General features: G+C 41.6%; 1 protein-coding gene across 2 annotated transcripts; it reads left to right on the top strand.

Moving 5' to 3' along the window:
* The first annotated feature begins 2,118 nt into the window (after positions 1-2,118).
* PSMD11 (proteasome 26S subunit, non-ATPase 11) lies at positions 2,119-22,837 on the top strand. 2 transcript variants are annotated; one of them, XM_044447071.1, is made up of 14 exons: positions 2,119-2,239; positions 5,295-5,396; positions 6,914-7,038; positions 7,196-7,267; positions 8,108-8,165; positions 10,375-10,569; positions 11,675-11,819; positions 12,485-12,545; positions 17,266-17,328; positions 18,566-18,691; positions 19,554-19,589; positions 20,186-20,237; positions 20,539-20,681; positions 20,787-22,837. In XM_044447071.1, the coding sequence occupies exons 1-13, from the start codon at positions 2,149-2,151 to the stop codon at positions 20,679-20,681; spliced, it is 1,269 nt and encodes a 422-aa protein (XP_044303006.1). In that variant the 5' UTR covers positions 2,119-2,148; the 3' UTR covers positions 20,787-22,837. The 2 variants fall into 2 exon arrangements, with proteins under 2 accessions (XP_044303006.1, XP_044303008.1); XM_044447073.1 differs by lacking the exons at positions 20,186-20,237; positions 20,539-20,681; positions 20,787-22,837 and having other exon boundaries at positions 19,520-19,572.
* Positions 22,838-23,345: the final 508 nt, after the last annotated feature.

Below are 23,345 nucleotides of genomic sequence, written 5' to 3'. Positions count from 1 at the left end.
ATATATTTTTAAAGTAAAAGTAGTAAAATGGGTATCTCCCAGACTTTCAATTTTTTTAAAGGAAAAAGAGAGAGAGAGATTGCCAGGTCTATTCCCCACTGTTGCCATCTTGCTCCACTGGCTGGGTGGCTGTTCGTGGGCTCTGGTGTTGCCGTGTCCTTGAATTCAGCCCCTGCCTGAGCCTCACCGCTGGGCACAAATATCCACACAAGGTTTGCTGCAGGGACTTCTGCATTGTCCTTGTTGGGACATATGACACTGCCCTATCTCCCTAACCACGCACCTCAGCATATGTCAGGTCCTCCTTCCTGCTCGTGAAGATAAGCAGAATTTTTTGGAAAGCTATCACAGCAGCTGTTCCTGAATATTTTTGTGAAGTCCCTGGGCCCTCAGGGAAGCCACACAGAAAAGGGTCCCCTCAAATGATCTTAATGCACAGCCAGCTTGACAGAAGAGGCATGGGGAGATTTCCATTTAAAAAGCTGCATATATGTTGCAGTACAATCTTGCATAGCTTAACTGAGATGGAATATACCTTTTCCTGCAACAGGGGACAAAATTAGCCCTTCTCCAGTCATCCAGCACTTCTCCTGTTTTCCATGATTTATCAAAGATAATAGACAGTGGTTCTCAGAGTTCCTCCTCAGCTAGAAGGCTCTGGGATGGAGTTTATTGGGCCCAGGAGATCTAGACATGCTTCTTCCATCTGGATATTCCTTGACCATTTGGTTGCTGATCTTGGACTGTCATTGCTCACTTTCAGCTTGTACTTCCTCATTGTTCTAGATTCTCTTGTGGGAGAAGACTGAGGCAACTGAGCACCTCTGTCTTTCCTTGTAGTCTATCACTTTCCCATCCACTTTAAATAGCTGGACACCATTCTCTTTCACATGTTTTTTGTTCTGGATGTATCTGAAAAAGGCTTTGTTGTTCTTAGCATCTCTCACTAGTCTCACTTCATTTCCTGATTTGCCTTCCTGATACCGTCCTGCAATTCCTTGCTATTTCTTTATATTCTTCCTTTGTGGCCATGCAGGATCTCAGGATTGTTTACAAAGGAAAAACAAAGAGGAGCAACAACAATAAAATCAACAAGAGACTTGACATGCAATACACTATATATAATAATAATAATAGTAATAAAAAAACACACACAGTTAAAATACTGAGTAAATAAAAATTTTAGCCTGGTGCCAAAATGAATAAAAGGTTGCTACCAGGCATTGCCTTTCTGTTGTCTGCAATGTCATCCTGCTGCCTGAAGCCTTTTCCCTAGCAGTGCTGTTGGAAAGGCCTCAGACTACTGTGGATTACACAGTGGTGCTTGTAGCACCTGCAGAGAAGCAGAAATAGCTCTGTGGGAATGATGCTTAGGGCAATCATAAAGAATTGTTCTGGGTGGTCTATTGATAAGTTTTGCTTAATGATCTCACTTATACAAATGAAGCATTTACTCTTTAAGTATAGGATGGACAAAGTTGAATGGGGAAAGATTGTGCCTGGGCAAGGGGAGATTTACTATGTGTGTTGTGTTAGAAAAGGGAAAAATGTCTACTATGCTCTTAATACAAAAATAATTATTATTTCCAAATTAGAACTTATTCCTATAAATTGTGTTTGCTTTAGCTTTCCCTAACCGTGAACTATTCTCTCTACCTGCCTCCTGATACTGTTGGGTATGTATATGCCTTCTGTTGTTTGTTTGCTTGTTTGCTTTCCCTCTTTCGTAGACCACTACAATATTTGTTTCAAAGGGGAAGCAATATATAGACAGTTAATTCATAACATCTGCATGTGCAACTGTTATGCAAACTGGTAACCTCTCTCGTTCTGTTTTTTGTGAATGCATTTACTCTTTTTTGCGACATGTAGGCACCCACCGTATCTGGAAGAGATCGACTTCTCCGGTCTCCTAGCAACAACAATCGAACCACATTGTTCCTGTAGTGCGTATAAAAAGTCTAAATATCTCTGAAAAATGAAACAACAGTATACATGGACAGCCGCCCGACCATAGAGATGGAACTCTCTCGCTTAGAAACTTGACGAAGCGGACGAGGAGAGCCGGAAGCAGGACAGACGACTTCCGGGGGAAGCGAGGCCCTGGGGTTCCGGCCGGCGTGAGTGAGCGAGTTTGGCTTTTTTAAGATGGCGGCAGCGGCGGGCTTGGAGTTCCAGCGTGCCCAGTCTTTGCTGAGTACCGACCGGGAGGCCTCCATCGGCATCTTGCACTCCATAGGTGAGGTGGACCCGCTGAAGGGCAGAAGGCAGGCGGGCAGAAAGCGAGCCAGGCTGCGGAAAGTGGAAGGGGATTGGAGAAGGGCCTGGGCTGCTTGGGTCGGGTCGGGCTAGAGACGCTGCTGACTCACCGTGAGCAACTCGGAAGGAAAGTGGGAGCCAGCGGGGTAGAGAATTTGGGAGTGAGGTTTGATGGGACGGTCTGAGGGGGCTCTCGTCGCTTCTTTGAAGTGGGGAAGACAGGTCTGTTGTGCGAGATACCGATAAGCCGTTGGGGACTGAGCTAAGTTACTCTGGTACCGCAAGCTCATTTTTTGCTCTGCCGTGCCACGGAGGAGGTGAGAAGTCGAAGCTGAGTGGGAAAGACTTACTTGAAAGAAACTAGTAAGATGTTTATTTTTTTCCTCTGTCCCACTTTTTTTTCCTGGCCTGTTCTCTGGCATGGTAGGCAAGAAAATTAATTATCCTAAGTTTTCCTTGATTACTGGTAGAGCTCCCCAATTTTCATCAGTGTTAGTTACATTACAGTTCCCACACCAGGACCAATGCGCTCACCCACTTGACTTGTCTTGGGTGAAAAAGTAGGAACAGGACTGAAATTTGAGAAGAGACTGACACTAAAGATAAACTAATGGACTGTTGTGTAGGGGGATTTAGAACAGTTTTTCTCCATGTATGCTACTGGTGGGGCAAATTGTTCATTTTCTACCTAGTCTACTTTTCTGTTAAGGTAGGCTTGTATTGTTTGTAAGCTTGTAGAGTTGCTGGAACACCACTTTAGCAGCTTAGTATGTGATGCTTATCCATGTGTCACAAAAAGCTATTCTTGGCTGATTTTTGACTATCACAACTCTGCTAGTCGCAAGAATGAGTGTAGCTAGTCAGCAGTTTCCCTAATAGGTGCTGTCACTTTGTGGAAAGAGAAAGCATGAATGATGAAGAGTTAGTTTTCAGGGGGACTATGATGCTTATTTGAAGTGGAATGGGAGTTGGAAGCATAGGGAGCAAATCTAAGTGATGTCTCCTTTGAGAAATTGGAGTGATGAGGTGGTGATAGAATGGATGTGGATGTAAATGGAAAAACAGCATGGGCCATACTGCTGCAGAGTTGTGGACAAACCACCTGTGGAAGGTGCCTGACATCTCCCTGCTTGTGAGAGGATTGCTGCTTGATGTTTGCTATGAAAGTTAGCAAGGGGTGGTATCTGTGAATTTGTGCTTGTCCACCTCCTTCCCACATCAATTAGATATGAAATGTACCCAAGATGTGGTGATGGCTTTAAAAGGGGATTCAACAAATCTATGGCTAGTAGTCCTGCTAGCTTTGTGTGAACTTCAAGTTTAGAAATATTGCTTTGCTAAATGCCAGCTGCTGAGAGTAACATCAGTAAAGTGCTACTTCTATCATGTCTTGATTATAATGCTGCTTAGAGGTACCTGCTTGGCTGGTGTGGAAAGTACAGTGCTGGACTAGATGGGCTATTAGTCTGATCCTGCAGGGATTTTCTTATGTCATTCTTATATAATATATTATTTGAGTAAAGAAGTTGATTTTCTATGTTCAAACACATACCAAGGAAGCATGTTTCCTGATCAGGGAATAACAGATAAACTAAGTTGCTGGCAAAGAATTTGAGGATGTCCTCATTTAGGTTTATATTTAGGAATGGTATTGGGAAAGAAGTAGGAATGGCTGTGATTCAAGAAGTTTGAATATTCCGAAGCCTCAACTATTGGGGGGGGGGGGGTTATGTTGGATTGCTAGAGAATGTGAGCAGCTCCTGACTTATCCCTTGTGAGGCCTTCTCTGACTCCTCCAACCACTTTAAAATGTGCTCTTGCTTCTCTTCCAGACATGAACCACACTTCTTTAGGTAATGATAAATAAAACACAGCCTTCAGACATCTCTTTCCTCAGACAGCATTAGCCTGAAAACACCTCTTGTTTTAGAGGATATTAGTTTATGTGAGCTTGGTATAAACTAGAGAAAATAAGTACCTGATAAATTACAATTTGTTATAGCCTCTATCCAATTCACAAGGTTTTCTATACCTTTTCATTTTCTACTGTTAGGGACAAGGCACTTGGTGTTTTTTTTTTTTTTTAAAGATGCCCATCTCCGGGAACTGTACCTCTTAGGTGTGTTTGATTGTTACTGTCAAATTCTGAGATATGCCTAATATTTTGGAAAGAGAAAGTTGTTGTTGTGGCCTACTATTCCTACTTTGGAGAACTCCTCTTTATGCCTAGAACAATATAGTCCTAGTAGAACTGCTTCAGGTAACTTGGACATCTCTGTATTTCTCCCTAGCCCTGTGTTTCCATGCTATCAGATGCAGGTGATAATTTCGCTATGGCTTCCATTATCACTTGTCGCAGGAAAAACGGGAGATGTAATGAGAAAAATCAATGTCCACCTTTTGAACATGTAAACAAAATGGGAGTTTGCAATAAGGATGTCGGTTGTTGCTTGATAATAGTGTGAAATCAGCTGTCAGAGTTACTGAAGCCAATCCTTCATGCTTGAAATACAGTTCATAGTTTCTGTTTTCTTAGTGTCATAAACATTGCTTGCTACACAGTACAGGTAATAAGAGAGTCCTAAAAAGCAGACTTGATGGCTTCTCTGAATACCAGTGGATTTAGTGCCTGGTCTTTCATGCAATAACACTAAAATTAGTGGCATTTCTACTCTCCCTGGGGCTAGGAAGCTTTGAATGCAGTGACTTATTTATTGTATCTGGTGTCATGCTAGAGAGCAAAAGAAATTTTATTTTACAGTTGTGGCTATCTGTGCTGCTGCTGTGATCACATCATGCCAAGTAGGCTGAATGAGATCAGATACCTAATAAATGTAATATTCTTTTTCCTGAGCTGTCTCATAGCACTGTATTTTTCTGCTTCATGTCAAATACCTGTGGATTATAATCTGTCAGGCAGTTGTTTCTTGTGGGCCAGCAGTAAGTTTAATTTTAGAATGGTGAAATGGGGGTTAACAGAAATAGTCCTTGATTTGATAAAGGCATGTCTTTGGTCAAAACATTTGTTCTTCTAGTGAAACGTGATGTTCAGGAGAATGATGAAGAAGCAGTGCAAGTCAAAGAGCAAAGTATCCTGGAACTGGGGAGTCTTTTGGCCAAGACAGGACAGGCAGAAGGTAAATGTCTTGTTTAAATAATTTAATGAGACTGCATCTTCAGCAGTTTTTTTTCCTGAAATCAAACATCAAAAATGTAGTATTTTGCCATAATGATGGTTTTCAGCACAGGATATTACTCCCCCCACCAAAAAAATAAAGTTGGTTTTAACTGAAAAGTCATCTTGTTTAACTCCTTTTCTGTTTCTTTCCACCTGATGCCCCCAGTTCAACACTGGCCATCCAGTGCTGATCACTCACACATCAGTTTTGTACATAGCAAACACAAGCAGTTGAAAAAGAAATGGAACTACTAGTCTGGTTGACTGAGTTGGAAATATTTGCTATTGGCACAAGGTGCTCTGGATTCCTTCCATACCTTGCAGTCCCTTAAAGTTTGAGAATCTAGGATAGATGGTCTGATGTTGGAAGTTTACCATGTTAATCCTGTGTTTATATGAAAGAGGCTTTCTTTGGCTTTGTAGTACGTCCTGTTCTAGGTGATAAGATGAGCCCAGCATTGTACATTTGAGTAAATTTGGCTATACCGTCCTAGTCATCAGACAAAGCAGAGGTAAATGTGCAGATGTCTGAAGTGGGGATTTAAGTCAGAATGAGAACAACACTGTAACTGAATATAACAATGTTGCAGTTTAGATGCTTAGTCAAGGAACCACAAAAATGTTCTGTCAGATGGTAATTGGTCTTGTGGTACTTAACACTTTGCCCCATATTGTACCAATCTGGATTTCCTCTCACCCCTGGTGCTATTTAGTCAAGAAAAATAAGCAAGTAAAGGACAGCCATGTCATTAACATATCTAGGTGAGTGCTTAGTGAACACTTCACAAGCACCTCTTGTTGTGATTTGAGGAGTTGAGATACTTCTCCAAATCCTACATACATAAGTCTAAAAGCAATAATTGTTTGGGGCATGATTTTTCTCATGGTGGCATTAATGCTGGAGAATATGTACTCCAAGAAGGCCCATCAAGCAGTGGTATTACTTAACTTTAATGGGTTCTTAACATACTTCCAAATCAAAGAAAGTTTCTGCACTACAAAAAAATCTAGCCCTTCTCTCTTCACATACACAATGGTAATTTGGATCACATAGAATGAAAATGACACACAAAAATGGTTTTCTTCCACTTTATAAAACCTTATCTGCCTGCAAACTTTCTTATTGACTGTGGGCTACCAGGTGAGTGGTTGTTTGTAGCACTTTGCATTATTTTCCTCTTGTAGGGATTGCTGATGTTATGGCATTAAGAAAATATTAAAATAACTGCTTGAAGAAAATAGAAAACAATATTGAAATAAATGTCACAAGGGAGCATGTGCCAACTACAAATGATGTAAAAGAACACTTTGAAATTAGAATGGGTACTAGAATTAGTATGTGCCTCTGCTTTTTAAGATAATGAGCTGATAGAGTATATAGCACCATCTCTGGAATGTGAGCATCGGCTTCTGTAGTGCATTCTGGTACAAATTCCTGAGTTATGCTGGTACTTGACTATTTTGTTTTTAATGCAGAGCTTGGAGGACTTCTGAAATATGTGCGTCCTTTCTTGAACTCCATCAGCAAGGCAAAGGCAGCCCGTCTCGTTCGATCCCTTCTAGATCTGTTCTTAGACATGGAGGCAGCAACAGGACAAGAGGTGGGACAAATGAAATTCCTGCCACTTACAAAACAAAGTGTCCATGGCTACTTCTTGAGTGTTCTTTTCTAGCTGGTCATATCCAATGGGAGGTAGTCAGATGTTCTGTGGAATATTATCATCAGATTGAAAGATTGAATTTGGGTTCTTCTTTTAGGTTGACCTATGTCTCGAATGCATTGAATGGGCCAAATCAGAGAAGAGGACATTCCTGCGCCAAGCTCTGGAGGTAAGGTGTGATATGTATCCAAGTAACTTTATTTAGTTAAGCTGTGCACACTAGTATCTCACATGTTCGATGGATCTGGAAACATGTCTTATCAGCTAGTGCTCTATATTCAAATGCCTATCTTTTTATGTTTGCCTGCATTGCATGACCAGATTATTGCTGACATGTTTCCAAATTTCTCAGATGGTGGTTTTGTGTGAGATACTTCACTATTGACTGCTCAGATTTCATGAAGCCTTGCATCTCTGCCAGCTTCTCCCATAGTTGTGTTGCAAACCTGTGTTACTTTTTAAAACTTCTATTCAGTTGTGGATCAGTCACTAGTGAGTATATATTAGAAGAATGGCAAAGACCAGACAAGTTTTTACAACATTGGTCTCTTCCTTCCTGTTTGTGTGTATTGATTAGAAAAGTGATGGTTTTACCTGGTTTGAACTGATGTCATGTGTGGAAGTAAGGAATGGGAGATAGTTCAGGCAAGTTAACAGTGAAGTGTGTGGCCTAAGCATCTTGTTAATTTTTACTTTTTGCTTCTTGATTCCCTGCAAGATGATTTGCAGTTGTTTCCTTTATGTTTTCAATTCAGTTTTTTTTTATCCGAGCGCCTCTCCCTGATTCGGAAAGAGCTTCCCCATCAAACTCACTATTTGTAGTGTAGAGTGCCTCCTAAACCACGATGCATTCTGTCTACTTCCTTTTTTCTGCTTTGTCCTATCTGCCTTAAACTGTAATCTTTCCCACCAAGGACCTGTTTTATGTTCCATGCTCGCAGCATCTCTGTAAATATCTAGTGTTCATAGAGTAGTTTCACTGAAATGTATTGTTTACCTTTCCTTCTAGGCAAGGCTGGTTTCTTTGTACTTTGACACTAAAAGGTATCAAGAAGCACTGCAGTTAGGTAAGTTAACCACCAGCTGTTACATAAGAATTTGGCTTCTATATTGATGAGCAAATAGGTCACACAGGTTGGAAAAGTTATTAATTTTATATAGTAAAGCTTCCAAGCAAATTTACAGAACTATCAGAATTATAGACATATCTTGCCTTCCTGGTCTGCAAAGTTATTCCCACCAGCACCTCTAGGCATGGTCTTTGCCATGGTGACCCCTTCCCTACATTCTGAGCTGCAGGCAATGAAGCAACAGCAAAGAGGACTAGAATGCAAATGGAGGAAGAATTGGGCTGAGTTCAAGCAAACACAATTGAACTAAAGTTGATACTCTGAAGATAAAATTGCTTGTATCTGTCATGAATTGCACACCACATGGAGTTCTTGTTGTAGAGGAATCCGAAACTCTGACTAGTCTAGATTTATTGCAAGTCCAGTTAAACACCTATGTCTTTGCCTTTCATGGTTTATTACATGAGGGGAAACCTTGCTGGATCCAGGAAGTTGTATATTACTACTTGGGAGAATACACAGTTTATCTACTGATTGATACTTTAAGTTGCCAACATCCCCTTCCTGGGTTAAGGTACTCAAACAGGTCATTGGTAGATAACAGAGACATTCTTGCATTGATTCATTTGGTTGGAGTTCAGGGTTCAGTAGAAATTGCCTTCACTGGGTGTTAGAGGAATTGCATTAGATGGCCAATTCCAGAAGGTAATGCTGGGAGATTATCATTTTGTCCCTTGGCAGTTATGCTGTGAGTTTTCACAGAGTTGTTTTATATGCCATGCTGTCCAAAATTGACATGAAGCCGCTGGGGAAAGATATCCAGAAATATGGACTGTGATGTCACCAGTATGCAAATGACACCCCACTCTATTTCCCCTTCATCAGTTCCAGATGTGGAATTGTGCATGCTCTGAATCAGTATGGTGATAGATTGGATGAGGATCCATAAACAGATTCAGTCCAGACAAAGTGGAGATACTGCTAGTGGGTGCTTCTTCTGCCCAGATTAGTAATGTTCAACTGTCCCAGAGGGTGTTGCACTCCCCTTAACGGTTCAGGTTCAAAGCTTGATGTGTGCTCTTTGCTCCAGCATGGAGATACACATGGTCTTGGTGGCACACAGCACTTTTATCAGCTCAGGATGATTTATGAACCACAACCAGTCTGGACAGAGATAGCCAGGTACAGTTAACAGTCTGGCAATACCTTATCCGGAATACATTATCTTGCCGTGCTGCCTTTGAAGATGGTCCAGAAAGGTCAGCTGGTTCAAAGTAAGGGAAAAAGATTGTTAACAAGGACTGCCCAGTTTAATCATATTATGACCAGTGCTGTCTACCAGTCTATTTCTGGGTCCAATTCAAAGTATTCCTTTTAACATGGAAAACCTAAATGGTTTGCTGCCAGGTTACCTGAAGGAAAATCTCTTTACAAACGTACCTGTCCAGACCCTAAAATTATACCCAGAAGCTCTATTTTTTGTGCCCTCTCTAAATGATATGAGGCATGTAGGAGTAGGCCTTTTCAGTTGTGGCGTTATAGTTGTAGAATGCCCTACTGTACCTGGTGCCTACATTGTGGGGTTTTTCAGCCAGGTGAAGTCACATTACAATATGGTCTTTTTGAACTAGGTGAAATTTTTATTAAGGATTTTGTAGTCCTTCAGTTTTAAAAATTCATCAGTGCATTTAAAAACTGTTAGTGCATTTTAGATCTTTGCTCTGCTGCTTGCTCATACATTGGTTTTTAATTTGGTTTCATTCTCTTTTGAACTTAAAAGATTTTCAGTCATGTAGTCTTTTATTATTTTAAGTTTAGCTTTTGCTATTCACAGTATAGGAATTAATTCTACAGGAGTTTATTCACCAGGCAAGTTCTTCTCCATCCATGACCTAATTTTGTGTGTCACATTAGTACTGAAAAAGAAGATACAGATTTGTATTCATACCAAACATATTGGCTTTGTGCGTGCCTACTCGTCCTCTTTGTTGTTTAGGCAAGTTCTGAAGCCTCTTGTTCTATCACATAATGTTTATTTGCCCAGTGATCTTCACAGCTCTTGTTTGATTCTAGTGTGTCACATCAAAACCTGCACTTTGATTGTATATATTCCATTGAAGGGTCAAGATCAGGAGTATTTGAGAATCCAAAGAAAGGCTTTTACATTGGGTAAAAGAGGATTTCTCAATTCTGTCACTTTTGTCAGGCTCACAGCTTTTGCGGGAGTTGAAGAAAATGGATGATAAAGCTTTGTTAGTGGAAGTGCAGCTGCTGGAGAGCAAGACCTACCATGCCTTGAGCAACCTGCCAAAAGCAAGAGCAGCATTAACCTCTGCCAGAACTACAGCCAATGCAATCTATTGCCCACCTAAGTTGCAGGCAGCGCTGGATATGCAATCAGGTAAGTGACCCAGGTAGTATGTGTGCCATATATGCTTTCTGTATGTGGCCTTATTGCTCTTCGATGAGTTCCTCTTATGACAAACATTGCAGTAGTGTGTACGTCACCGTGCTTCTGCACTTGCTTGATCATGAAACATTCTTTTCCACCCTTGTGTCCCCAGATGTTGATGGATTGCAACTTCCGTCACTCCCAGCCAGCATAACCAATGATCAGGAATGCCTGGAGTATCAGAATGTGAGATCTAACACATCTGGGGACCCAAAGTTACAGAAAATGGGTTTATCCTGTCTTATAGGATAAGTTACAAGCCACAGAAGAACATGACAAATTTATGTAAGGGGTTTGCTGCTTTGGAACAATCTGTCTACAAAGAATCTAGCTATCTGTAGTTATTTGAAAAGGGCTTGAATAGGTAGTTATCAGGAATGTTGTAAGTGCCTGTCTTGAGTTGGGCGAGCTAGGTGATTTCTTCGTCTCTTGCAGCTTGGATTCCAACTCTGATAAAATACTGAAGTATAGGTATGAAGAAATGTAGTAAAACAAAATACTGAGTTCTTGATTAATTGTTCTTTGATGCACATTGCACAAGATGACATCAGACCTCACCAAAGCTCAGAAGAGTGGCAAAAGAGAATTGATAGGTTTATAGAACATTTAAGCAAAAGTACTAAGAATTTAGAAACACCAAAGTGATCAAATCTGTTAAGCAATGCTTTTTTTTTCACCTGAGTGGTGTGTGTGTCCCCATCTCCCCTCCCTCCCTCCCTCCCTCAATCTGACGTTCTGGTTCACATGGTCATATTCAGGAGAAACCTTGACTATTTGGGTAAAATTGTGCATAAGTAAGCCAATGTATATTAGCTTGCTTTTGTGCAGAATGAGGGTTTTATGGAACTGGCTGAGCTAATTCAGTAATTTTATTAAATGGGTTGTCTTTACCAAAAAAGAAGTGAAGTGGGGAGGTGACACTTCAAGACTATCACCCTGTGTGAACTGGTGAATCAAACTTTTCAGTCATGTTTTTCCCATCTGCTGTCTTACAGGTTAATCTGTGGTGGTCTAACTTGAGCTTCTTCTTTATGTTTACTTTCCCTTTTAATAGGCATCATTCATGCAGCTGAAGAAAAGGACTGGAAGACTGCATATTCTTATTTTTATGAGGCATTTGAGGGTTATGATTCCATCGACAGCCCCAAAGCCATCACGGCATTAAAATATATGCTGCTGTGCAAGATCATGTTGAACTCGTATGTAGCTAATTATATCAAAAAATGTTGATTATATTGCAACAATCCATTGTCCACCCCACCCCTTTGCCTCCTGTGCTTCTCTTAAACTCTCCTCTGAATCTGTGCGCACTAGCTATGTGAAAGAAAGGAAATCCCTTGAAGTGTGAAAAAGCCTCTGGATTCTGAACTTTTCATTTTCTAAATGAGTGAAACCCTACTAGCTACCTCCAAGTAGTATTTGGGTCTCAGAGGAGGCAGAGATGCTGTTCGAGGGAGAGCAAGACTTTTCACTTGCTCCTAACTGCAAAAAACAACAGAGAAGTGATAGTCTTACTATTCAGTAGCATATACAAATGTCATCCTGTCCTGAATGTTGAGGCATCAGCATGAATGCCATTCTGGGTTGTGGGTTTTCTTTTTATGGTACTTGGTTCTGCAGTGATTGTTTACAGATGATCTCTATTAATGCATCTGCCAGATCCACAAGGGAGCTTCAAGTAGTGTTCATTCAGGACTTTGTTTCATTCTTTTGGATGTCTCCAGCATATATGTGAGTTGGTATTTCTGTGGAATGCAGGGAATATGGAGCTTTGCAGAAAGCAAGGATTGTGTAGTATTTTGTACTGGTGGCCTGTGTTCAGAGATACAGAAAATCAAATCTTTCTTGTATTCTGTCTTTCCAGGCCTGAGGACGTGCAGGCATTGGTGAGTGGGAAGCTTGCCCTGCGGTATGCAGGCAGACAGGTATAGAAATGTTGAGCTATCTTTCTGATCCTTGGAAAATCTTGACATTCTAGCTACCGGTGTTCGTTTTTCCATTTGGAACCTTCATATGGCCCATAATTACAGCTTGATGGTTCTCTATTCTTCCAAGTTGGAATACTTTTGTCTTTATGACCTATTTGCCTTAGTTTGTTTCTTTCTGTAATTTAACAGCTGTTTTGGTTAAGTGATTGCTCACAGAATTAAACAGACTTTTAATATTCTTGTTGAGGCATTTTTCTGAATTCCTTCCTGACCCCCCTAAAGCAGCAGTGGGCAGAAAGTAGATTTTCACATGTTATTCTTTGTGGTCTCTGTGCATCGTGCATATGGGCTCTGGACACATGCATGGATCTAATTCGGGAAGATTCCAAAGCTGATAAATTCGGTGGGAGACCAGCCTCTGGACATGGCCAGTGTGAGGGGAGAGGGTCCCACCAAGATCTCAGTTCTTTAATCACCATTGTGTGTGCATCGGGAAGTTCTTCCTCTGCTACTTACCTCTCATTGTTGCCTCTTTGATTCTTCTTAGACTTTATATCACCTTTCAGCTTTTTCTGCATGGTGTTTTCCTCTTCTGTACCAAGCCCCCCCCCCCGCCAATTATTGCATTTTTCCCACTTTTTCCCTGCTTTTACCAGCTGCAGTTGGGTGGAATGTGGCAGCAACCCACCCAGACCCTCGTGTGATCTTTCACACACCACTGAGGACATTGGACAATTTTCTGACCAACTCCTCATATGGCACACAGTTGAGGGCTCAACCCCTGACAAGAACCTGCAGAGCAAAAGACTCTGTCTTTGTGGTAGTCTATACAGAAACCACTGGTCCTGTCACCATAGCCCTCTAGCCAGCTGTGTTTGATGAGGTACATCATGGAAATAGTGAGTGGAAACTGCTGGCATCAGTAATGCCGCCATCCTGACAGCTTGAAAACACGTACCAAGTATGGGAGAAGGACCTGAAGTTTCTGTTGAAGTACCCACAGCCCAACTCTATTATTATGGAGCCCATCCAGGAGAGAACATTCCACCCCATCAGACAATGAGGGTTGGCACCTTGACACAGTCGGCTGCTGCTTCTATCCATCTGCTGCACTTTTCATTAAATGGTGAACTGTCAGGCCAATACGGTCAGATACCATTTCATGCCGCGGGACTGTGCTCATCCCTCCCTTAAGACTCCCAAGACCTAGCCAATGAGATCAAGAATGAGACCACTCGCCTGGCTAGATAAGAAATCCATTATTGCCAGACATCATGCAAAGTGCAGTGCCAGGACCTTGACAGGAGCAGTAGGTCTCTGTCGTTTCACCTGACTTCAATCCTCCAGCCTCTCTCTGGAAGCAAAAGCCAAGACTGAGGACTTGCCTTTCAACGGTGCCAGCCTATTTCATGAAGCAATGGATGACTGTGTGGTCTCTGTACAAAAGGACAGGAATACTGCTTAGTACATGGGACTGAGTCAGACCCCCACAGTGAACTTCCTGTTCCTACCAGCCTTGCCCACACACTACCACTACTGCTAGGCCTCCCAAACCAGGCATACTGATGCTATGACATACATGCACCAAGTCCACAGATGCCAAGAAGACTCTTAGACAACTGTGACTCCTTTACCAGCCTGTTGTCTCCTCCCTGTTTCAGCCATTTCTGCACAATTGTGCTGACATCAACTCAGATTTGTTGGTGCTTTCCATCTTTCTCCGTGAATACCAAATTGAGTTCCTTCCCCTGGTGCCATAAAGAGGACCACTCCTTCTGAGGCCATTCGCAAAGAGATCTCCTCTCTGTTCTAAAAGGGAGCCGTAGGATGGGCACACCCTCAAACTCCTTAGGTAGAAACTCCAGATACTTTACAGTTCCAAAGAAGGATGGAGGCTTTTGGCCCCCTCAGTCTCAGGGTGGTCAGTCAATACATCAAGTCCTTGCTCTTTCAGATAGTCTCGCTCCAATCTATCCTACCATTGCTATGCAAAAAAGGTTCTGTTCCCCTCAGTGGACCTTAAAAATGCTTGCTTCCATATTTCAACTGAGGAGTCCTACAGGTATTTCCTCCACTTTCAAGTTGGAGAGAAACTTTTTGAATTCACCATCCTTCCCTTTGGCCTAGCAATACTGTCACATCTATTCACAAAGTATATGGCTGTTCATTTGTGCCCACCTCCATCTCAATGACATCCATGTATCATCCTGTCTTGATGATTGGCTCATTGTCGCCCCATCTTGAGAAGCCTTGAGACAGGCTACTGAATTAACATGCAACTTGCTTACCAAGCTTAGCCTCTGCATAAGTCAGATTAAATCCTGTCTTTCCCCTATATAGTCTATCCATTTCATCGGGGCACGTCTCAACTCCATCTCAACGAGAGCTTTCCTAACAACCAACAGGCTGTCCACCCTCACCAGAAATATCCTCTGTCTTAATCAGAAGGACTCTGCTACTGCCACCACAATCCAGTGGGTCCTCTGCCTCATAGCCACTTCGATAGCTCCAACTCTGGATCTAACCTGCTTTGATATCAGAAGTGAGCTCACATGACCAGACTTTGAATTCTGCCTTGAATCCAGAAAGACCTCTGGTGGTGGATGGACAAAGCCAATATTGCCATTGGAGTCATGTTCTCCCCTCCCAATTTCACCATATCATGATGCAATCCCCGTGGGAGCGATGGGGCCTCCCCAAAAGAGACTGGCTTGCCACACAGGACAACACTGCTTGCAGTCATTTCTGTAGAGGATCAGTGGGGGATGCCTTCCTCCTTCAGTAGAACAGGAGCTTTTTTATCTGCTCCCCCTATTTCCTCTTATTCCAAAAGTCATAGTAAAACTTACTATGTAAAACTGTTGGGATCACATGCACTCTATTCTCATCATGCCTTGGTGGCCCAGGCAGACTTGGTTTCCCCATCTCCTTGACGTTTCCAGTGGAACCTTCACACTTACATGCCTACCCCTCTGACCCAACATCATCTCGAGAGCAAGGGACAGTCCTCCACCCCCTATGTACATATCCTCTGCCTTACAGCATGGAGGATCCAGCCATTCCCGTCACACTAACTGACATGCCTCCCAAACTCCAGACACATCTTTGACACATCTCTGAAACCTGCCACTCTCATAGATCATACATTTCTAAATGAACAATCTTCTCTACCTTTGTGATAGAATGCAGGTTGCAACCAGGTACAGCTCCTGCTGTACCAATACTATTATTCCTCAATGCCTTGTACAGAAAAGGCCTCGAACATCTTCTATCCATGTCTATGCAGCTGTCATCTCTGCCTTCCACACTCCACTTCAGGGCCATTCTGTTTTCTATCACCCTCTCATCAGAAAGCCTCCTTAATCTGGTCCCACCAGTCTGACAGCGCACTCCATTCTGAAGCCCCTCTGTTGTTCTTCACTTGAAAAAGCCACTTGAACCCATGGCTTCCACAAGACTTCTGCCTCATGTCCTGGAAGCTGGCCTTACTGGTCTCTATTACCTTAGCTTGGCAGACCAGTGAACTAACTAACCTCCGCATCAGTCACCTTTACCTCACATTCCACAAAGATAAGGTGGTGTTCCGTCCTGATCTCACTTTCCTGCCAAAAGTATTCTCTGCCTTCCATATCAATGAGACTATTGTCCATCTAGCTTTCTTCCAGTCTTCCTCCAACGCTTTTGAGCTAGTTCCCCATTCCTTAAGTGTTCACAGTGCACTAGCTTTTTAAAAATCCAGGACACAACCCATCAGACAATCTCACAGGCTTTTCATTGCCTATAGAAATGCACAGCAAGGCTTCCCCATCTCCCCACAAAGACTTTCCAAATGGATAGTTCATACCATACTCCTAGCATATGACCTCTCTAGCCTCCAACTATTGGGCCCAGTTGGAGTTCATTCCACCAGAGCACTGGTGACCTTCACAGCCTTATACTGATATATCCCTTACTGATTTCTGCAGAGCCATGACCTGGTCAAATCCCTCAACCCTTTGCCATTTTCACCTTGATGTTTGAGCCAGAGTAGACTGTGCCTTTGGCAGAGCTATCGTTTTTTCTCCTCAAATAACCCCAGCATTCTCCAAGAGGTAAGCTTGCCAGTCCCCAACCCCAATGTGTTATACACAGAGACCATGAAGAATAAAGGCAGGTTTCCTACTGGTAACTGTCGTTCTTTGAATGGTCATCTTTGCATTTACACATGCCCACCCACCATCCCTGCTAGTGTCGTATATTGACACAGGTTTGGAGATGTCTCCCTCACCCTCTTCAGAAAAGGAAACATACTTCTTACAGTGATATTATTCAAGCAGAGTCTTCAGTGGGACCCCTCCCCTCACGCTGGGTATGCCCAGTAACTGGACTCCCACCAAATAATAATCAGCTTTGGAATCTTCCCAAAGTAGCTAGCTCCACAGATGTGCATACAGCCCATATGTGTGAATGCACAAATAGCCACTCAATATATGACAGTTTATAGGTAGGAAACCTACCTTTTTGGATTTCAAATCCTTGTGTTACTGGCAGGGACTTCAAAGGGTTGAAGTTTAATGCAGCTTGAAATCTACCTTCTGTCCACCCAGTCAAAAAACATCTGCAGATTTATCTTCTGCCCACTGAAATATATTTTTTTTCAAGTGTGAATGTCAGAAGCACAGCCTGTGTTTGCTGTAGTCCAGAAAATTATCATTACCGGCTCTCTTTTCTTTTGCAGACTGAAGCACTAAAATGTGTGGCACAGGCCAGTAAGAACCGATCACTGGATGATTTCAAAAAGGTAAGAAAGAATAATAGAGAAATGGGCTGTTTTTCTTTGGATTTGAGACATTTAAAAAATCAAATTTCGACCTTAAGAGATAATAGACCTTTGAATGCCTAGGAGAAGGTAGGGAAGTGTATTTACATTATGTCATGCTTGTGTACTTCGTGATGAGATCTGACACTCTGGTGACTAGGTTGAATTTAAGTGGGTTGTGATCTCATCAGAGCAGTGTAATTGCTGTCACATTTTCTCTGCAGTTAGTCACACTGAATTCAATGGGTCCTAATCCCTGGAAAACATATTTGTAATTGCAACCTTTTCTGTTTAGGTTCTGTTTTGTATGTCTAATTAATCTACTTGATTTTGGGGTTGCCTACAGAATTGAGATTCACTTTGCAGATGGGGAGACTGTTGGGGAAAGAAGCAGGGGCTGTGTTAGAAACAGCCCAAAGAGAACACAATTTTTCAGAGTTCCTTGCTTCTTCTCTTGAAATATGCTAATCATAGCTTCTTTTCAGGACATTAATGTCTCTGATCAAGGAACCTGGAACCTTGTTTCTCATATAAAAGTTCAGATTCTCAGGATTACACAAAAGTCTCTAGAGATCGTATGCCCTTCTCTAATTTACAACATAGGTTCTGTCCGGGTTTCTTTTTCTCTTGCACTTTGAATCTGTTAACAGACAAATGCTTTATACGCCAGCAGGAGAAGCACCCTAGATTTGGACAGAGTCTAGTTTTTCTGCACAAGTGGAAGCAGAATTTGTTTTTAATGCAAATAGAGAGAGTGATCAGTATTTCCAGTGTTCAAGGATAGGAGTTTCAGGACATTCATAGTTTTCCCTATGGTTTGCCAAGTTTAGTAGGCATGGAATATGATACTTAATTTAAATACATACAAATGCACATAATTTTGCTTTTCTTTGAAGAAAATCTTATATTAAATGAAACATGCACAGTACTGCATAATAAACAGGAAAAGTTTGCAGTTGAATGCCTTGTTGGCCCACGTTCGATGTGGTGTAGAAGTTAGAGTGGGATTCAGGAGGCTCAGGGCACCCACTCAGCCATGAATCTCACTGAGTGACTGGCCACTCACTCTGTCAAGCCTTTTTTGTGAGAATAAAACAGAGAGGAGGAGTGTGTTGGTCACAGGAAAAATAGTGGGCTATCAGCAATATACATATATAAAAATCGATCAGGTTGGGGCATGATCCTCTGTACTTACTACTGATTTAACTAAATCTCACAGGCTCTGAAAGATTATAAGGTGGAACTCAGGGATGACCCCATCATCAACACACATCTGGGCAAACTCTATGATAACTTATTGGAACAAAACCTAATCCGGGTAATTGAACCTTTCTCCAGAGTCCAGGTAAGATGCTTTTTCAGAGCTGTGTATCCCATCTTTCTGCCTCTAGGAAGTGTGGCCATCTACTTAGATTTTCAAATAAAATACTTTAAGCAAACGATCTTATGTCTCATCAGAATTGTGGGCACGAGCCATTGTTAAAAATATTGTGTCAGAATCTTCCCATTGCAACTTCTCTGGGTTGCAATAAAAATGCTTTCTGATACAGTTAGTTAGAGGCTGGAATTTCTGGGAAGAAAGGGTGGGAGAGTTGTAAACAGGAAACTTATTTGGAATGTCAGGTGAGCTACTGGTTGGTAGTTTCATGGATCCTTGGATTTATGAAATTGCTTTTGAATTCTGCATTGACATTTGGGATTAAAGGGAATAGAAGAATCCTCACATCCCCAAATATAGAGACTTGACCTATACTTAAATCTCTTCCTGTGTGTAGTTGACACACAAGGTATGGATGATTATTGCTGACCAAAAGAGTTATTTGTTGAAGGTGTGGGAAGTATAATTTTTTAGGGAAATATCACTGGTTTGGGAAATCTTGGGTGGTATTTTGGGGTATTAATATTTTTACTGGTAACTCTAATCTGCCTGGCTTGTGCTAGATGGTGTCTCTTTCATTATGGAGAATATGAAGAAAATGCAGCCAAGTGGGTACAGGAGGGAGCAGTTGAATAATGGGAATCCTACTTTAATTTTGTTAAAATTAAAATAAGCGGAATTATCTGCTAACAAATGTGAACCTGAGTAGTTTTATATAGCTGCTGCTGACTGCCTGTTGGTTATCCTTAATTGTCTGTGTGTGGGGGGGTGTTAACATTTGTATTTTATTTCCAGCCATATTGGCACCCTGTTTAAATTTCTTTTGCAGATTGAACACATATCTAGCCTTATCAAGCTATCAAAGGTAAGAGACAGTGTGCAACAGTCTCTCTAAGGTTATACTTAAGATAACTAGTTTTATATATCTGATACAGTCTGTGGAGAGGGCCAGCTATGAAGAGGCCACTCTTGTTAAAAGCTTACAAAAACAAAACTGGCCTAGGACTAAGGTGTCTTGGTATTTTAAAGAGGCGTATGTACTTCTGTTTTTGTACAATTAAGAGAGAAGGATGAAAGCAGCATTAATGTTTTTATTAAACTTCAGTGTTTGCTCTTTTGGGAATGTGTCATCAATTGACATTACGAGTGATGCTACCATGTGCACAAATACTTGCGCAGGGAAGAAAATCCATTCTGAATATTCCTTTATTAACTATTCAGAACTGTAAAATGTCCTGGAACCAGTTTCCCTTTAGCCATGAAAAATTGGTGGCTAGAGCACAACTTTTTAATGAAAAATGGCAACACCTATTACTCTCATGAAAGTATGCATACCTTACCTGAGCAATAAAAATCTAGAAGTTGCTCATGCTGTTCTAGAAACCATAAAATTCAGACTGGCAAAATCACCTGGTTCATAGTTAACTCTAAGAAACTGATCATCTCTTGCTTCAATTTCAGGCAGATGTGGAAAGGAAACTCTCTCAGATGATCCTTGACAAGAAGTTCCATGGTGAGTCCTCTTCCCTTTACTTTTGTAGGCTTATATCCAAGAATGAAAGTATTAGTTTATGCCCATCACAGTCTTTTGCTACTTAGCCTTTTGTGCATCTGTATCATAACAAAGGGTTAATGTACATGGAGCCAGTGACAAGTGGTTTACGTTAAACCTGATGAGCTCTTGCAACCTTTGGGACCATCTTAATCCCCATCTTAAAAATATCTGCATTATTGGCTTTCTTGGAAAGGAGTGGGGTATCCGTAAAGCAGCCAGCAACTCAGAAGGCTGAATTAAAACTTTTCTCTTTTGTCAGGGATCCTTGACCAAGGTGAAGGTGTCCTGATTATTTTTGATGAACCGCCTGTAGACAAAACATATGAAGCTGCTCTGGAGACCATTCAGAATATGAGTAAAGTAGTGGATTCATTATACAACAAAGCCAAGAAGCTGACATAGGTGAGGGGCTCTTAAAATCTACAGTGAGGGCCGTAACAGTTTTGCATCCCCTCCAAGTTGGTGGTTCAGTTGAATGATAAAGTTCTATTTTTTTCTTTCTTTCAGAGTTGGAATAGTTGGCTGATGCTTTGGAGAGTTGGTGCGTGAAACCTTTGGGGGGAGGGACAAAAGGATAGAAGACTGGTGGGGGGATTGTTCCCCACCCCCACCCCTTTTGCTCTACTTCTCACTTGGAAAGTTTTAACACTTCCTCATCTGATCCATCTTGTCTATACGATTGTGTGTTCCAGTTTCCATGTAACCTTTTACCTGCTGAACTTTGTACTGGGATGGGGAAATAATAATGTTTAAAAAAAGAAAGTTTCTTTGGGGATGGGTGGGAAGGGGCAGGGGCAGGGTGGCCGTGGCAGTATCCTAAATAAAAGGAGAGAGAGGCTTATGTGACAATTAAAAACAAACATGCTTCCCATTTTCTTGAGTGTGGCAGAAGGATGGGCTTAGTCTTTTTGTCACTGGTAGGAGTCCATGCACCAAGGCTGCTCCATAAATTGACAAAATTCCTACACAGGAGGCATTTCTTACGTATACTGCAGCATGATTTGCTGGTACACATTTAGTAAGGCACTGAAAAGTCATGGCTGACTGCAGCTTCTCAGTGTGAGCACACAATAAAAAAAGGAAATGAATGTGTGTTTCCACAACTGCCCTCCATAATATTGCATTCCATGTAGGAATTTTGCTATCTTTGAAGTGGTCAGTTAGAAATGGGGAGCTATGTTAACCTTATGTTCAGAATTGTGGGACTTCAGGAAGCCAGAATAACCTGAGTTTGCTAATTCGCAGCACCTTTAGGCTACTAGAGTCAGTAAAAAAATTATAGGTCTCCTTCAACCTTAAACACTCACTGTTGAAATTGGAGGCCTTAACAGAGGAGCCTGCTTGGATACATTTTTTCCATTATAGTAAAAGGGCAGGAGATGACCATGGTCACTTGGAACAGTGGCTGTGAAATTTTCCTGATTCTGTACTGCATGCTGTTCTGGGTTTTTTTTTAAAGGCTAGAATGTACTTGCCTTTAACTTCAGAAGATATGTTCTTGGAAGAACAACTGAGTTTCTGTTCCCTGAATGTTCACTTTTTTTAGAAATGGAGGTTTTCAGCTGGCTGTTTTTGGGCCACCCAGAGGCTTTTTTAAAAACCTTTTTGTCACCTCTTGAACATCCAAAATGAGAAGTTTGAGTCCTTCTAGGCTGAGGCTGAGGCTGCACCATTGCACACAAATTCCTCTCCCATTTTTCTGGTGCCATCTAGGATTTGCCATGTGATGCTTTATCAAAATACTGAATATCCACACCAATTGTCAGTGGTGTCCACTGGGGCAAAGAATATTGCAGTGTGGTGAACACTTCTAAACTAGATCAGCAGCTGGTTCCTCCAGTGCTACAACTGATCTGGAGTTGCCAACCCGGAGGCAAGCAGAGTGGCTGTGGAATTTTCTGCTAGTCCACATTGAGGAGTGGTGTTGGTGCAGCATCTTGGTCTACAACACTATTGCTTTAAAGTAACCTTCCAGTAAAACTAGTTACCAATTGTAGACATTTCAGCAGGAAGGGGGTGAACTTGCCACTTCAACACCTTTTCATTGGCTTCCATGTAGCAGGTGTAAAGTGTTTGCCTCTTAAGACTTAAGTCCAGGGGAGCATTAGGGTGGTGGTCTTGTGCGGGAGAGACAGGGTCCTGTTGCCCTGGCATTATGTCATTGAATGATGAAGTTATATTTAAGGTGTTGCTGACATCTGAGTAGTGTAACCTTCTGCATCACTACCCTCATCTTCCATTTCTTTTCTATGCTTTCTCACACTTATTTTGTAAAATGATTCTTCTATACCATTTTTTTGCATTCGCATGAAATACCTTAACTGGCTGAGTCTTCCTCTTTTTTCCATGTTGTTTCTTCCCCCTTTCCTTTTTATCCTCCCAGCACTGTAACCTTCTCTGTCTCAGCCAGTCCAGATGTTCTGGGGAGGTGATTTTTTTTTGTCTTGGGGGAGGGTTTTGGCACCATGTATTTCAAATGTACAAATGGTTCACGCTAACACACACCAGGTATATCTGATGTTCAGATGGCATACAAATAAAATCTTCTTTTTCAAAAAGACTGTTTTATTTTCAATTGCAGAGACAAAGTATATTTACTGGGGCTATCAGTGACATAATGTGACTTACTAATAATCATCTATAGCTACTTTTCCTCATAGAACAGCAACTTAGTTTAGTGACTGCCTCCTTACTTACAGTTAGGGATTTCTAAGATCAGTCAAGCAGCTCTGACTTACTCCAACCTTGTGTGTTCTGATAACAAAGACTCATGGAAGTGTTCATTTGCAGCTTAGCAACAGTGGAGCAATCTTCTGCCGGGAACCCACCAAAAATCTGAGTCTCTTTGGGCATTTTAAGACTTTCCATCTGAGCTGAGTGATGAAACACTCAAGTAGCTATGGTAACAGGAAACATGACTGGTATGGCAGTTGAGAGTATGAAGTCTCTACTTTTAATCTCAGCTGTGCCAGAATTATATGTAATACTTCCTTTACTGCCTTTCCACAAAAGTCACCAAGGGGTACAGCAAATCAAATCCAACAATAGTACAACAAAACTACACTA

The sequence above is a fragment of the Varanus komodoensis genome, unplaced genomic scaffold (assembly GCF_004798865.1).
Source record: "Varanus komodoensis strain SLA01 unplaced genomic scaffold, ASM479886v1 scaffold50, whole genome shotgun sequence".
Taxonomy (NCBI): Eukaryota; Metazoa; Chordata; class Lepidosauria; order Squamata; family Varanidae; genus Varanus; species Varanus komodoensis.
Note: the sequence above shows the minus strand (reverse complement) of the source record. Positions and strands in the feature narration are given on the sequence as shown.

Excerpts from the sequence above, each read along its gene's own strand:
- PSMD11 (XM_044447071.1), top strand. The coding sequence starts at position 2,149 with ATGGCGGCAGCGGCGGGCTTGGAGTTCCAGCGTGCCCAGTCTTTGCTG. Across the intron at positions 8,166-10,374 it reads TCAAGAAGCACTGCAGTTAG|GCTCACAGCTTTTGCGGGAG; the intron begins GTAAGTTAACCA and ends CACTTTTGTCAG. Across the intron at positions 17,329-18,565 it reads CACTGGATGATTTCAAAAAG|GCTCTGAAAGATTATAAGGT; the intron begins GTAAGAAAGAAT and ends TAAATCTCACAG.